The sequence below is a fragment of the Labrus mixtus genome, chromosome 3 (genome assembly GCF_963584025.1).
Source record: "Labrus mixtus chromosome 3, fLabMix1.1, whole genome shotgun sequence".
NCBI lineage: Eukaryota > Metazoa > Chordata > Actinopteri > Labriformes > Labridae > Labrus > Labrus mixtus.
In genome coordinates this window covers 34,726,129-34,742,508 of record NC_083614.1, presented here as the reverse complement: position 1 = coordinate 34,742,508, position 16,380 = coordinate 34,726,129, and the positions used below count along the sequence as shown (strand labels likewise).

The following is a 16,380-nucleotide window of genomic DNA, read 5'->3' as shown; positions in this document are numbered from 1 at the left end:
TATTATATTATATCATATTATATTATATTATATCATATTATATTATATTATATCATATTATATCATATCATATCATATTATATTATATTATATCATATTATATTATATCATATCATATCATATTATATTATATTATATCATATCATATCATATTATATTATATCATATTATATCATATTATATTATATTATATCATATTATATTATATCATATCATATCATATTATATTATATTATATCATATCATATCATATTATATTATATCATATTATATCATATCATATCATATTATATTATATCATATTATATCATATTATATTATATTATATCATATTATATCATATCATATCATATCATATTATATTATATTATATCATATCATATCATATTATATTATATCATATTATATCATATCATATCATATTATATTATATCATATCATATCATATTATATTATATTATATCATATCATATCATATTATATTATATCATATTATATCGTATCATATCATATTATATTATATTATATCATATTATATCATATCATATCATATCATATCATATTATATTATATCATATTGTATTATATCATATCATATCATATCATATCATATTATATCATATTATATTATATCATATTGTATTATATCATATCATATCATATCATATCATATTATATTATATTATATCATATCATATCATATTATATTATATTATATCATATTATATTATATTATATCATATTATATTATATCATATCATATCATATCATATTATATTATATTATATCATATTATATTATATTATATCATATCATATTATATTATATTATATTATATCATATTATATTATATTATATCATATTATATTATATTATATCATATTATATTATATTATATCATATCATATTATATTATATTATATCATATTATATCATATCATATCATATTATATTATATTATATCATATTATATTATATCATATCATATCATATTATATTATATTATATCATATTATATTATATCATATCATATCATATCATATTATATCATATTATATCATATTATATTATATTATATCATATTATATTATATCATATCATATCATATTATATTATATTATATTATATCATATCATATCATATCATATCATATCATATTATATTATATTATATCATATCATATCATATTATATTATATCATATTATATCATATCATATCATATTATATTATATTATATCATATTATATTATATCATATCATATCATATTATATTATATTATATCATATTATATTATATCATATCATATCATATCATATCATATTATATCATATTATATTATATTATATCATATCATATCATATCATATTATATTATATTATATTATATCATATCATATCATATCATATTATATTATAGTATATCATATTATATCATATCATATCATATTATATTATATTATATTATATTATATTATATCATATCATATTATATCATATTATATTATAGTATATCATATCATATCATATTATATTATATCATATCATATTATATCATATTATATTATAGTATATCATATCATATCATATTATATTATATTATATTATATCATATCATATCATATCATATTATATCATATCATATTATATTATATCATATCATATTATATTATATTATATTATATCATATCATATCATATTATATTATATCATATCTTATTATATTATATTATATTATATCATATTATATTATATTATATCATATCATATTATATTATATCATATCTTATCATATTATATTATATCATATTATATTATATTATATCATATTATATTATATTATATCATATTATATTATATTATATCATATTATATTATATCATATCTTATTATATTATATTATATTATATTATATCATATTATATTATATTATATTATATCATATCATATCATATCATATTATATTATATCATATCTTATCATATTATATTATATCATATTATATTATATTATATCATATTATATTATATTATATTATATCATATTATATTATATTATATTATATCATATTATATTATATTATATCATATTATATTATATTATATCATATTATATTATATTATATTATATCATATTATATTATATCATATTATATCATATCATATCATATTATATTATATCATATTATATTATATTATATCATATTATATTATATTATATCATATTATATTATATCATATCTTATTATATTATATTATATTATATTCAGAAGTTTGATTTGATATTTGATGATGAACATGTCGAGATGGTTTTCTGTCTGATGAGCTTTTAAAAACAGGAACGAGTTCTTTAACCCGGGTGTGTCAGTAAGGCGCCAGCTGCCGCTCACTCCCCGTGTGGCGTTGGTTGAATGATTTGACCTCCTGCAGGCGGTCTCTACATACCTCTGCTCACTTTGGTTTCTTTAACATGTTGGTCTGATTTTTTAAACCATTATGTTTTGAACTGACTTCCTGCTTGTCTCTGATTGGTCGATAGGGTGGACGGCTGCTGCCAGGTCATATTGGAGCGGTGAGTAAAGATCTCTAATCTCCAGACGCACACGGGCGTGTGGAAGTGTTCTGGTTCATGTTTGTAGTCTGAGCTGGTTTGACCAATCAGGCGTCAGCAGGCTTTAGCGTGTTTCTACACGTATCCCGCGCTGCGTCGGAGCAGAGCTTTACAGTTTTTAAAGGTGTTTGTCCAGGTGGCTCATTTATTAACCACACGTGACTTTATGTTCAGTGAATTTAAAAAGTGACATTTTGAATTTTAAAATGTGTTTCGACTTTTGGAGACTTGAGAAGAGGTTTTGCTCTCTGTGTGTCATTTTAGTGTGTTAGCTGTAAAACTGTAAAACACTGCCCCCAGCAGGCCACGCAGAGTAATACACTCACAGCTGTTTGACACCAGGACCAGGACCAGGACCAGGACCAGGTCTCAGCACATCTGATCCTGTTTGTCTTCTTCTGACCACGCCCCCTCTCTGCAGATAAACCGTCCATCATCATCAGTGACGATGAAATCGAGGACGGTGGATCGGTGAAGATCACCTGCACGCAGCCCATCGACTACAGCGGAGGAGAATGTCGCCTGTACAGACGGCACGCCGCCGTCCCGTTCAGAGAGACGAAGGAGGCGGGCTTCCTGTGCGTCTTCCTGCTGTCCTCCGACGAGCTGCTGGGGAGACGACATCCTGTGGGCAGCAGGGTCTACTTCACCTGCGACTACCACCTGCAGCAGTACACCTCGGTGAAGAGCGACGTGGGCGGGGTCACTGTGTGGGGTAGGAAGAGTCCCTGATGCTAAGCTACGCTAACACTAAGTTAGATTTTAGTTCAGTGTGTCTGTTTGTGGTCTCTGGTCCAGGTAGCAGTCCCGGTCCTCGTCTGTCCGTCAGCCATCGTTTCCTCTCACCTGAGGAAAGCGTGGCGGTCACCTGTTCCCTGCCGCACCCCCCGGCCTCCAGCTGTTACTTCTACAGAGACCAGGTCATCGTGGCTCGGGGGTCCTGCAGCAGGAACCTGACCGGACTGCAGCTCGGGGTCTGGAAGAAACCGGCCCCACTGCTTCCTGTCAACCTGACCTGCAGATACTATCCACGCCACGACCTGCAGATCCGCTCGGAGCTCAGCAACCACCAGCAGCTGTTTGTGCTCGGTGAGGAACCAATCAGATCCTCCCTAACCCTTCAGAGGGCGGAGTTAGCCTGCAGTTAGCACTAAACCACCTCCGAGGACTTCAGACTTCCCTTTCCACGCGTCGTCTGAAAGACCTGGTCCAGGAGTTGTTAGCTTAACTTCTCTGATATCAGAACCTGGTCCTGGTCCTGGTCCTGGGAGTCCTTATTCTTATGCAGTGTGTGTTAGTGGATCTCATCACAGCCAATCAGCATCAAGTGTGGTTTTTAAGAACCCCACTTTAGATCAGATCCATCCAGATCAGTTCTGGTCCCGGTCCGGGGTTTCCAAACCTTTCTGCTTGCGCCCCTAAAATCAAGGTGCCAGAGACAGGAGACCCCGCCCCCGTCCCCGGAGGTAGTTAACGCAACGCTACGGCTCACAGGTGCTAACAGGCCGATCCAAACCGCCTAAAAACCCCTGAACTGAACTTTTATAACGTTGTTTATCTCCACGTTTAGACTTCACTAAGTGGACAAAGTACAAACCTCTACTTAACGAACCCCTGGTCTAGATCACTGGAGTTCAGTTCATATCAGTCCAGGTTCTTTCAGTCTGGATCAGTCTGGATCAGTCTGGATCCTGATGCAGACTGAACAGGTTACTGTCCCTTTAATTCTGTTTTGCTTAGATTTGATTGGTCCAGGAGCAAAGTCATCAAAGTCCTCCAGCAGGTCAAAGGTCATCGTGGGATGCAGTCAGCAGGTTTGGCTCATGTCTCTAGTCTGTTTTCAGATGTGGGCGGAGTCTCGGCGTCAGTGAACTGCAGCGTGTCGGTGGAGGACGATCAGCTGGAGGCGTTCAGGGACAGCTGGACGTCTGTGGGAGCCGACGGACGGACGCTCACTGTTCAGGTGACGAGGGGAAACCTGACCGCAGACCAGACCTGTGACTACATCCAGGCCTGATCCCCCCCCTCCTCATAATGGCTGAGCTCAGTTACAGTCTGAAAAAAGGGGCGGGTCTCTGAACCCCCCCCCAGGTCTGGTTTGTTAATCCTGTTGATTCTCTTCTAACCCCTAATAAAAACAAATGAACCAATCACAGGACTTCTTCTCTTCTTGTTGTGTAATGAGCTGTAGGTTACTTATTCTCTTTAGACTCTTTATTAATCAAACACAGCTCTTTAATAGTTCTGTTTTATTCTGATTTGAGCTTTGCTGATGTAAACGTGTTTCTCATGACAATAAAGCCCTAAACAGATATTTAGATAGAGCAGCAGAAAGAACAGGCAGTACATGCTATGAATATAATATATAAATATATGAAAATATACATATATAAATATAAAAATATATAAATATAAAAATATAAATATATAAATATAAAAATATATAAATATATGAATATAAAAATATATAAATATAAAAATATAAAAATATAAATATAAAAATATAACAATATATGAATATAAAAATATAAAAATATATAAATATAAATAAATATAAATATATAAATATAAAAATATAAATATAAAAATATATAAATATAAATAAATATAAATATATAAATATAAATATATAAATATACAGGAAGGCAGATCTATAGACGTGTTTCTGTCAGGCAGTGTGTGTGTGTGTGTGTGTGTGTGTGTGTGTGTGTGTGTGTGTGTGTGTCTGTGTGTGTGTGTGTGTGTGTGTGTGTGTGTCTGTGTGTGTCTGTGTGTGTCTGTGTGTGTGTGTGTGTGGTTGTTAGTGTGTGTGTGTGTGTGTGTGTGTGTGTGTGTGTGTCTGTGTGGTTGTTAGTGTGTGTGTGTGTGTGTGTAAACTCCACTTTGCCAAACTCCAAGTGCCATGATGACCCCTCTGCGCTCAAGTGGATGACGGGAAATGTAGTCCTTGTCATAGCCGATCAGCCAGCTATTCTCCAGGAAATTAACTCCATTTCCCAGCACGCACCGCGCGTTTTCTTCCTTCCCTCCTTCCTTCCTGCAGCCTCGGCCCTTCTGCCGTGAAAAAGGAAGATGAGAGTCCGCAGCGGTCCGCCGACACCGAACCGAACCTGAGGCGTCCGAGCGGGATGGAGGCAGAGCGGCTGCTGACGGACCCGAGCTCAGCTGCTGCTCCCCGGCCTTGAACGCGTCACGTTCGCCGCTGGAGCCGCGGAGCCCGGAGGAGCGGCGGGTGGAGCTGCAGTCTGCCGGGCCGAGCCGTGCCGAGCCGAGCCGTGCTGAGCCGAGCTGCCGTCCTCTCCCGCCCTGATAACTATGCTGAGCTAGCTGCAGGACTGAAGACTCGATTGCACCCCCGAAACCACACCCGATCTCTCCTGTCCGCCTCTCAGGTGAGTGCTGCAGAACACCTGAGGTTCACCTGGTCCCGCGGGACGGATCAGCACGGATCTGGATCTGTCTCTAGGGTCCTGCTGTCAGTCCGGGACAGGGGTCCTGCTGACACCTGAGACCTGTCAGAGTCTGATCAACTAGCTCTGACTTCCGGTCAGTTTGGTCCAGGTGACAGCAGGGTCATCATGATACCAGTATTACCTGTTTGATACCACAGCTACACAAAGTCCCAGACCCCGGATGTTGAGTCATGTGTTGTTTTTATCACACTTGCACACTTTCTTAAGTTTCCTGTTTTCTACTTTTCCAAACTATCGATCATTAAAGCAGATATCAACATCAGGGGTCTTAGAGACGTTCAATAAAACCGTTAAAAAGAAACATTGAAATAAGTTAAACTGCTGGTATATCTCTGCTGTGACCCCGCCTCCAATCAGTGATGTCACAGCTCTGTTGGCGTGCTGAGTCTTTGATCCGGTCTGGTTTCTGTGGTTTCAGTGACCCTGCAGCATGGAGCGCTCCGGCAGCATCCAGCTCGACATCCCGGACTTCAGTAACTCGGTTCTGTCCCACCTGAACCAGCTGCGCGTTCAGGGCCGGCTCTGCGACATCGTGGTCAACGTCCAGGGTCAGAGCTTCCGGGCCCACAAGGTGGTCCTCGCCGCCAGCTCGCCATACTTCCGGGACCACATGTCCCTGAGCCAGATGAGCACGGTGTCGCTGACCGTGATCCGCAACCCGTCGGTGTTCGAGCAGCTGCTGACCTTCTGCTACACGGGGCGCCTCTGCCTGCAGCTCGCTGACATCATCAGTTACCTGACCGCCGCCAGCTTCCTGCAGATGCAGCACATCATCGACCGCTGCACGCAGATCCTGGAGGGCATCCACCTGAAGATCAGCCTGGCCGACATGGAGGAGGAGCCCTCGGAAGACGCCATCCGGATCACCCGGGTCAACCGGACCCTGGAGGCGGTGGTGAGAGGCGGTGGTCATCACGCCACCCTGCGGCTCCTCGGTTCCCGGGGAGTGGCGGAGGCGTGCGAGGCGATCAGTCCCGTCGAGGAGCCGCTCAGCCCGCCGCCCACCGTGGAGAACAGCGGACTGGAGGGTCCTGAGGCTGCCGCCGCCGCCATCAGAGCGGGCAAAGAACCAATCCTTCGCATCAACCGGGCCGGTCAGTGGTACGTGGAGACGAGCAGCGAGCCGGAGCGCAGCGGCAGCGCAGAGGAGGGGGGCGGGGCAATGGAGCGCGTGAGAATCAAGACGGAGAGGATGGAGGACTGGATCGGAGCGGGAGAGCTCCAAGAGGAGGGGGGGCCCGAAGAGGAGGGGGGCACCGTGATGATCGACACGTCAGGACGCAGCACGCTGGTGACGGGCCCGATGAGCGCTCTCGGGGCGCGGAGCGCTCAACCGTCCTCCAGCTTCAGCGAGACGGACAGGTGAGTCGACCAATCAGGCGCTGCAGGACGCCACCCCGCCTGGAGACAGTTTGTGTTCTCAACATGTGTGTGTGTGTGTCTGTGTGTGTGTGTGTGTGTGTGTGTCTGTGTGTGTGTGTGTGTGTGTGTGTGTGTGTGTGTGTGTGTGTGTGTCTGTGTGTCTGTGTGTGTGTGTGTGTGTGTCTGTGTGTGTGTGTGTGTGTGTGTCTGTGTGTGTGTGTGTGTCTGTGTGTCTGTGTGTGTGTGTGTGTGTGTCTGTGTCTGTGTGTGTGTGTGTGTGTGTGTGTGTGTGTGTGTGTGTGTCTGTGTGTCTGTGTGTGTGTGTGTGTGTGTGTCTGTGTGTGTGTGTGTGTCTCAGGTTCAGTCCCACCGGCAGCGTTGTGGTCGTGGCGGAGCGTCAGAGAGCCAAGAGCGAGTCTCCCAGCAGGGCGGACGAGCTGCGACAGCCGAGCTCCAAGGTACCAGCAGCTCGCCTTCATCTCTGTTTCTGAATCAAACACATAAACGAATCAGAATCAGAATCTGGGTTTATTACCAAGTACATTTACACATACAGTGAATTTGACTTGGTGTGTTGGTGCTAAACAATTAACAAGGAAATAAAGCAGAACTAGCAACAACTTAAATAATACAGAAGAAGAAGATATTACAATATATAAAATAGAATTTAAACATGTAAAATATAAAAAACACAAAATGTAGAAAAGGTGAAATGTAGGAGCTGTGCAGTGGACTATGAGGAAAAAACCGTCTTGATGCTCGTTCTGACCTCCTCGCTGACGCCGCCAGTAGGTCCTCTAAATAGTGTTGGTAAAGTGCGATCTCTTGAAAAACCTCCTGATCTGACACTTAGATATTCACACTCCTAGAACACTCACAAAGAAAGTCCTTGAATCCTCGTAGTGAACTTTAAAAAAACATCAAATCTTGGATACTACTTACGGAAACCTTTCAATATGTTTCCTTCAGTTTGAACACGCCCCACTGACTGCGAGCAGAAGATTCCACTTTGTGTCTCGCAGCATCTGAAGCTCGCTGTCCAACGCGTTAAACTGTAGGACATCTCACGCTTTTATTTTGAAGGTGGAGAAGTGTAGTGTTTTATTCTGAAGAGCCTTTGATGGCGGTTAGCCTAAAAAGATTTGCCCCCATGTTAACGCAAATCAAAGCAAAAAAATGTCCAATCAGGGAGATGGATTTTATTAATGCACCGTTTCCACTTTGCAAATCAAGCTAACGAGCGGTTGATTACGGCGCCATTTGAACCCGGGGAAGAAAGTTTCACATCTGAACTGTAATGAGATGATTGAATTAAAAGAATTCAGTCTATCAGCTCAGTTTGATCCAGCAGAGGGCGCTCTCAGGGTAACTTGACCAACCATTGCATGACCTCTTGACCTCAGTAAATGAAGACGTGATGTTGTGGCACGCAGACTCGTCTCTCTGCAGACAGCAGCTCTCTGATTGGTGGAGAGACACAGGGTCTCTACAAACCTGAAACTCTCCAAGCTGGCTCGCTCTGTGTACGAGTAACGTGTGCGCGCTCTGAACGGCGTTCTCGTCAGCAGGTCATAATGTAAACATAAAGGAGAGCTGACGTGTTTCTGTTGAAGTCGTCACTTTTGGATCGTCAACAAGCTGTTTGTTGGTTTTAGGTTCATTACTGATCCGGTAAAATGAAATGATAATGTTTGGTGTTTGCGGCGGTGGCGTGCACGGGGAGCGTGTTGGAACATTAGTGCGTCATGTTCTAAATTAATAAAGTGTTTTTTTATTGAAAAAGTGACAGCCCTACTGAGACTCTTTACATTCCTTCATTAAACCGTGACCCCCGAACATCTCTTTTCAACTTTCCTCAGTTTGTCTTAACAAACTGATGTTAACAAAACATCTTTAACGCCTCGGTCGACCATCAAATCTCCACCGTGACTTCTAGAATATCTGAACTATCTAAACGATGCCTTTTCATTTCAGAACCTCCTTATTTGCCAGGGGACTCGATGGGTCTCCCTAGAACCTCTTAAATTCCCCAAAGATTCTCCCAAAGGATCCCTAAACCTGTAGGCTCCAAAGACTTCTTGATCCTCCTCAGAATCAACCAGTGGCCCCATAAAGGAATACTTTATGTTAATTACCCCTAGACTCCCCTAAAGCACCACCAGAACCTCCTTAGTGGGCAGTTACCCTAACCCTAACCCTCCAGGACTCATTAGAACCCAAACAGATCCCTAGAGCCTGTGATCCTCCCAAACAACAACTGCAATGTTTTAAAGATAAAACTTTCACTCCTGCAGCTACAACCTCCTAGCTTACCGTGTGTTAGCTCTAAGCGATGATCCCTGCCGAACCCACAAACCTTTCATAAAGATTGAGTTCTTGTTTTTAAAGATTTACAAAGACATAGAACCTCTTAACGGCCTTAAATTAGAAACATTTCGAGCAGCTCTCTAAGTATGGCCGTTAGACCCCTCACTAGGATTCAGACAGGGCCGACCCAAACCGGTAAAGGTAAAATTAAGAGGCTCTGAACCAGTTTACAATTCTACATTTCTCTTATCAGACTCTTTTCTCCAAAGCGACGTACATCAGAGAGTAAGAACAACACAAGCAAGGATCTAGAAAAAAGGGAACAATGTCAGTAAGAGCAAACGATCAGCTTTGAGTCTGATTGGACACACAGGTGCTGACAGGAAGTGACCAGAGGCAAAGCACAACATTGAGGGCAGTTCTTGAGAGCTCTAATCAGTATAGAAACCATCTTATAAGTCGTCGTTATCAAACAAAAACCATCGTCATTACCATCATCATCATCAATAATATGGAGACCATCATCATTAAGTTAGTAGGTATTCATGAAAGAGCTTGGTCTTTAGCTTTTTCTTAAAGGTGCAGAGGGACTCTGCAGATCGACTCGGTAGTTTAGTCCTCTATCTAAGCCCCAGCGGTGAGTCTTGGGCTCAATGTTCATCCAGAGGTTTGAGATTCAGTGTGTTGCATTTTGTTCTTTCTCGTCTGGATTAACCGTTTGCTCTGCTTGTCAGGGGGAGGAGCACGCTGCGTTTGACATGGGAGGTTATGAGGACTACCTGAGGGAGCAGGTAGGAGACCGCTGGTTCCGCTACAACCCCAGGCTCACCTGCATCTACTGCTGCAAGTCCTTCAACCAGAAAGGAAGCCTGGACCGCCACATGCGCCTGCACATGGGCATCACGCCGTTCGTCTGCCGCCTCTGCGGGAAGAAGTACACCCGCAAAGACCAGCTGGAGTACCACATCCGCAAGCACACCGGCAACAAGCCCTTCCACTGCCACGTCTGCGGCAAGAGCTTCCCCTTCCAGGCCATCCTCAACCAGCACTTCCGCAAGAACCATCCAGGCTGCGCCCCCCAGGAGGCCCACAGCGCCTCACCTGAGACCACCACCACCTCCATCACATCCAGGGGGGGCCCGAGTGATGAGGCCTCCCCCAGCCAGGAGGATCCTGAGGGCGGGGGTGGTGGGAGCAGCAGCGGTGGGGGCCAGTACAGCGAGGGTCCTCAGGGCTCCGTCTCCACCACGGGGCCCGACTGACCCGAGGGTAGCAGCAGGGTGGGTTTCAGATGGGGGGGTGGGGGGTGACCCTGATGTTCCTGAACCATCAGGAAAATGAACCTAACGACCGAACGAACACCTCAGAGTCCGAACTGAGATTTTTTTCCGCTTTAAACCGCATCTACCTTCACAAACCAAACGGAACCGATTAAGCTAAAAATTAAGAAACGCCACACACTCCAACAACCTCATACGCCACACAGTGGTCCTCGTTTGCCTCCGTCGATGTTATGTTACAGATTTCTACTTTTATATTACAGCTTCTTATGACTACAGGTTATTATTCACAATGCAGCATCACAACAGTCTGTCTGGTGGAAACTTGCCAAACTACTCAGTGCCAGTTTAACACTTCAATCCTTTATTTTTGCCTTGAGACAATCTGGAGCGGCGAGGGTCAGCTGATAATCCTGCGCTCTCAAAGTGCCACACGGCATGATGAGATTTAGATGCACAAAAAGGTTCAAATGAGAAAAACACGACTGTTAAAGAACGTGTTCCAGTGTGATCGCAGTTTCTCAACTTTAGTGCCGTTAAGGAGGAACAGACTGACACTGTTTCTGTTTCATTTCAAAGTGTACGCAGGTCTCGCACTACACCGTGTCACCCTACTCTCTAAGTCCTCAACTTCAACCAGCGGCCCAATCAGACGCTCACATTCCCCCCCCCCCCTCCGCTTAACCGGCCCTGAAGAAGAAGCTCATTGGCTCATTGGTTGCTTTTGAAAGCTCGGGGTGTAAACAGATAAACGTTCACCTCCATCACGTCCATGAAGTAACAGCAGGCGGAATCTGTGATCACGCTGGATTAGCGGCGTTAGCGTGAATTCTTTAACGTTGTTTTTTTTTTCTCACCTTTGAACCTCGGGTAGATTAAAGGAACCATCGGGCAGCCTGTTGACCGACTCACAGCAGGAAACCTGGACCGAGTCCGAGTCCAGCCTCAGATAAGCTACACAGTTACCTCTCATCACTACGCAATACAGCTGCTGCACCGCACAGCACCACCGGGGGGCGCTCTGACCGACTCACACAGAGAACCCCATCAGTCTTCTCAGATATTTTTATAGACAAGCATGTGTTTGTTTTGTTTTTGTTTTCTTGGACACTTTTTTGCTCTGACAATGTGTGTGACGGACGACAGGAGTTACACGTTAGAGGAGACGGCGTCGACCTGATCCACAACGTCTCGCTCACCTTGAAGTCTGCAGCCAGAACAAAAAACTGAAGCTACACAGATTTTAAAGCTTTTATTTTAACCACAGATGATCGAAGAACATAGAAAGGTAGCTTCAAAGTGTCTCACAGGTGCGGACTCACAGGTGTGGTCTCACAGGTGCGGACTCACAGGTGCGGTCTCACAGGTGTGGTCTCACAGGTGCGGACTCACAGGTGCGGTCTCACAGGTGCAGACTCACAGGTGCGGACTCACAGGTGCGGACTCACAGGTGTGGTCTCACAGGTGCGGACTCACAGGTGCGGACTCACAGGTGCAGACTCACAGGTGCGGTCTCACAGGTGTGGTCTCACAGGTGCAGACTCACAGGTGCAGACTCACAGGTGCGGACTCACAGGTGCGGTCTCACAGGTGCAGACTCACAGGTGCGGACTCACAGGTGCGGACTCACAGGTGCGGTCTCACAGGTGCAGACTCACAGGTGCGGACTCACAGGTGCGGACTCACAGGTGCGGACTCACAGGTGCAGACTCACAGGTGCAGACTCACAGGTGCAGAGGCGTTGATGCATCATCACAGCAGACGCTGTGATCAGGTCGACGTCGATCAGCAGGGACAGGATGAGGAGCTGGACCCTGTCCGACCAGATGGATGTAGAAACCAGGCCAGGTGGACTTAAAAACCCCTCCTGAGAGGGTCAAAGTTCACCTGCTGGAGGAGGAGGGGGGAGCAGGTGAGCTCACCTGGCAACCAAAGGAAAGACAACAACTTCAGCACTTATCGAGGGGAGCGAGAGAGACGGGTTCAAAGTGAACTTTTTATAAACAGAACTATTATTAATCTTCACGTATTATCAGACAAACATATTTAAACTACTAAGATGTTTTTTTTTCATGATGATGTAAGCGAGCTCAGTCCAGGTGTACGCTCGGCGGGCAGGTAGCACACAGATTGGCTGTTACTGTTTCTCTACACAGCTGTGAATCCGACTCTCAGAGGACGTTTCATTTTTTTATGCAAACTGAACTCAGCGGCTCTGTCCTCACTCCGGCTGGATGGACTCGAGTTTTGCCGCCGCCGTCGCCTCACTCTTCAGGCTAAAACAGGAACTATCAGGTATACAGACTTTCTTTATTCAGTGAATCAGACGTTTACCTTTCCCTACGTAGCAGAACGCTAACGGCTAAACCTCAGTGCAGCTACAGGCCGCAGAAACAAAACTCACCTGTAAATAAACTCGGCAGAAGCAGGTTAGAAACTCCTGTGAGTCTCTGCAGAGGGCGACAAAAACACAAATCTGAGCAGGGCAGCGTGGAACTAAAATCAGTGATGACAACGACGAGAGTCTGGGCAGGTTTACTGGTCATCTTCACGGCTTTCCTGACCTTCAGGACGTGTTGAAAGTTAACGACACAAACGTTGAACCCCTACAGAACGAGCAGGAAACACGTGATTATGCTAAGCTAACCATGTTTTTCACTTATTCAGGCTAATGTTAAAAACATCGGGTCGATTGTTCTGGATAAAAACTTTCAGATGATTGAATCTTTAAGTCGATGAGGTTGAACTTTGCACGAGGAGAAATTTGTTGCTCGGCTCGGACTCGAACAGTCGACCTGCGGAGACTCGAGGAGCAGACGGACTGAACTCAGTGCAGCAGAGACCGGAACAGACGAGTCCTTCGTTCAAGGAAAAACACGATTTCTCTTCTCTTTTATAAAATGAATCAAGAAGTCATGAACTTCGAACACGAGCATTTTCAAACGTAAACGGGTCGGCCGCTCTCTGCACTGAAACGTCTTCTTCCATTAACTCGTCATTTCAAACCAGTTTTACGTCAGTTTGATCCATGAAGGAGGAGAAGTCTGATCAGAGTGAAAGAATAATCCACTTCATAAGAAAACATTCGGAATCAGAGTATTTTATTTACCTCGGGTTCTCGTCTCGCTGACTTCACAACCAAACGAGAATCTTTAACATTTAAGAATCTGTAAAGATCAAATCAACGCGCTGAAATCAAAGATGGTTAAACTTCGGCACGAGGTGCTGAAAACGTCATAACTTGAGTTTAAATCAAGGAAAGTTTATTTCTGTCGCACATGGAAGGAGGCGCCACAACACGAAAAGAGACCAATCACAGAGGAGAATAAAAATGCAGGGGTGTGTCCAGAGGGCCACACTAGAAATCTGATTGGCCACTCCAAAAATCCTAAACTGTGATAGGCTATTAGCCGTGTCAAAGGCGGGACTTCCTGAGGATTCAGGCTCACAGTTTGCCCCGTCAGTGTCGAGTCACAGCCCTATGGCGCCCGGGAAACCCCACGCAGGGGCGCCGTGTCACAACGCCAGTTTTTGAAGTTGATAGAAACACTCTGACCTCTGACCTTCGACCAGAGTCGTTAGGATAGAACGGAGTCAGAAGATATTGATGCCTGTTTGATACACAAACACGCACGCACACTGCATGCCGTCCTGGCTGCACAAGTACGTCCGCGATGCATTCGTATGAAACGATACCGACGTATATGTGCAGTAGATTAAAGATCAAAGGTTAATGGTGGTATCAAACAGAACGGTCGACTCTGAACTCCAGTGACCTCTGACTTTTCCTCTTTGATGGATCTTCAGTTTTATTTCAAACTGTGAAAACATCCAAACCTCATCTTCCTCGCCTGTGCTCTTCATCGTCTTTGAGTCGCAGCGACTCGTTTGTTTCACGCCAAACGTCGTTTCGTTCAGTCCGATCCTTTTTCTGTGTGAATATATTCAGTGAGCGCGACCACGACGAGCCTATCGACGAATCATTGGGATCTCTCCACGTTACGAGATCGCTCGTTACTGTTCTTAAAGTATATCCTAATATATCGAAACAAGACGACTTACGTCAAGTTAACTTTTATTACTGTACATTTTTTACAGAGGAGGTACTGAACGCTCTGTAGAGGATTTATGTGAAGATCTTTATGTTGCATGTCTCTGTTGGTGGAGGGGGGGGATGGGGGGATGGGGGGTCAAAGGTTAATTATTAGTTAATAAAAATGTGAAGAAGCTTCTTTCACCATGACCACTAGATCACTCACAGGATGCATCTCCTTTAAAGGAAATAAAGCACTTTAAGTGTCAAACAGCAGCGACTCAACTCTCTTTATTCTCCGACCCACAATGCACCTGTCCTGCATGCACAGGTCAGGTGATCAGGTTCGAAGCCATGAACTGTAAACACGCTGTAAACATGTTAATCTCTGCTGTAAAAACAGACTTTTTAGAATGGGTGTGTATGTGACTTCCTGTGCTTCTGCAGCCAGCCTCTAGTGGACACTCCAGGAACTGCATGATGTTACACTTCAGCCTCTAGTGGACACTCCAGGAACTGCAGGATGTTACACTTCAGCCTCTAGTGGACACTCCAGGAACTGCATGATGTTACACTTCAGCCTCTAGTGGACACTCCAGGAACTGCATGATGTTACACTTCAGCCTCTAGTGGACACTTCAGCATCGGCCTAATGTTTCAACACGGAAGGTTACTGCTTGGTGCAGACTGACAAAGGTTCCTTTGGCCGCTACTCTGGGGCCCTCCTCCACCTTTTCAAACAGTCCCCTCCTCCACCTTTTCAAACAGTCCTCCTCCTCCACCTTTTCAAACAGTCTCCTCCTCCACCTTTTCAAACAGTCCCCTCCTCCACCTTTTCAAACAGTCCCCCCCTCCACCTTTTCAAACAGTCTTCCTCCTCCACCTTTTCAAACAGTCTTCCTCCTCCACCTTTTCAAACAGTCCCCCCCTCCACCTTTTCAAACAGTCTTCCTCCTCCACCTTTTCAAACAGTCTCCTCCTCCACCTTTTCAAACAGTCCTCCACCTTTTCAAACAGTCCCCCTCCTCCACCTTTTCAAACAGTCCCCTCCTCCACCTTTTCAAACAGTCCCCCTGTGGTCTAAATGAAACATCTGTGCTTTGGTCAAAATATAACATGAATCAAGCACCAGAGGAGGTTTGTGACCCTGTATAAACCAGCTCTCTCAGAACGCTCCGTTTTGGTGTGTCTCTTTAAATGCAATGACCCCCCCCCCCCCCCGAGTTTTCCCCGTAGACATCACTCCTCTGTAGAGAGAATAAAAATGGCTGACCTGAGTCAAAGTTTTGTTCTAGTCTGGGGGTGGAGATACCAGGG

At 43.5% G+C, this 16,380-nt stretch overlaps 2 protein-coding genes across 6 annotated transcripts in view; both read left to right on the top strand.

Annotated features, from left to right (window-relative positions):
* The window catches only part of LOC132971997 (uncharacterized), a 7,473-nt gene extending 2,720 nt beyond the window's left edge, over positions 1–4,753 (top strand). The window contains exons 3-5 of the mRNA XM_061034826.1: positions 3,030–3,323; positions 3,407–3,697; positions 4,453–4,753. Of these exons, the coding sequence (XP_060890809.1) occupies positions 3,030–3,323; positions 3,407–3,697; positions 4,453–4,625 (758 nt within the window). The 3' untranslated portion in view covers positions 4,626–4,753. The remainder of the gene's footprint in view (positions 1–3,029; positions 3,324–3,406; positions 3,698–4,452) is intronic.
* Positions 4,754–5,623: 870 nt separating this feature from the next.
* zbtb37 (zinc finger and BTB domain containing 37) lies at positions 5,624–15,336 on the top strand. Of its 5 annotated transcripts, none has more exons than XR_009672832.1 (5): positions 5,624–6,000; positions 6,500–7,443; positions 7,802–7,901; positions 10,485–12,340; positions 12,439–15,336. XR_009672832.1 is itself a non-coding variant. In XM_061034706.1 (4 exons), exons 2-4 carry the CDS (start codon positions 6,512–6,514, stop codon positions 11,010–11,012), a joined length of 1,560 nt encoding a protein of 519 aa, XP_060890689.1. In that variant the 5' UTR covers positions 5,624–6,000; positions 6,500–6,511; the 3' UTR covers positions 11,013–15,336. The 5 variants fall into 5 exon arrangements, 1 of the variants encoding a protein (XP_060890689.1); XR_009672833.1 differs by having other exon boundaries at positions 10,485–12,354; positions 12,607–15,336; XR_009672830.1 differs by having other exon boundaries at positions 10,485–12,354; positions 12,425–15,336.
* Positions 15,337–16,380: the final 1,044 nt, after the last annotated feature.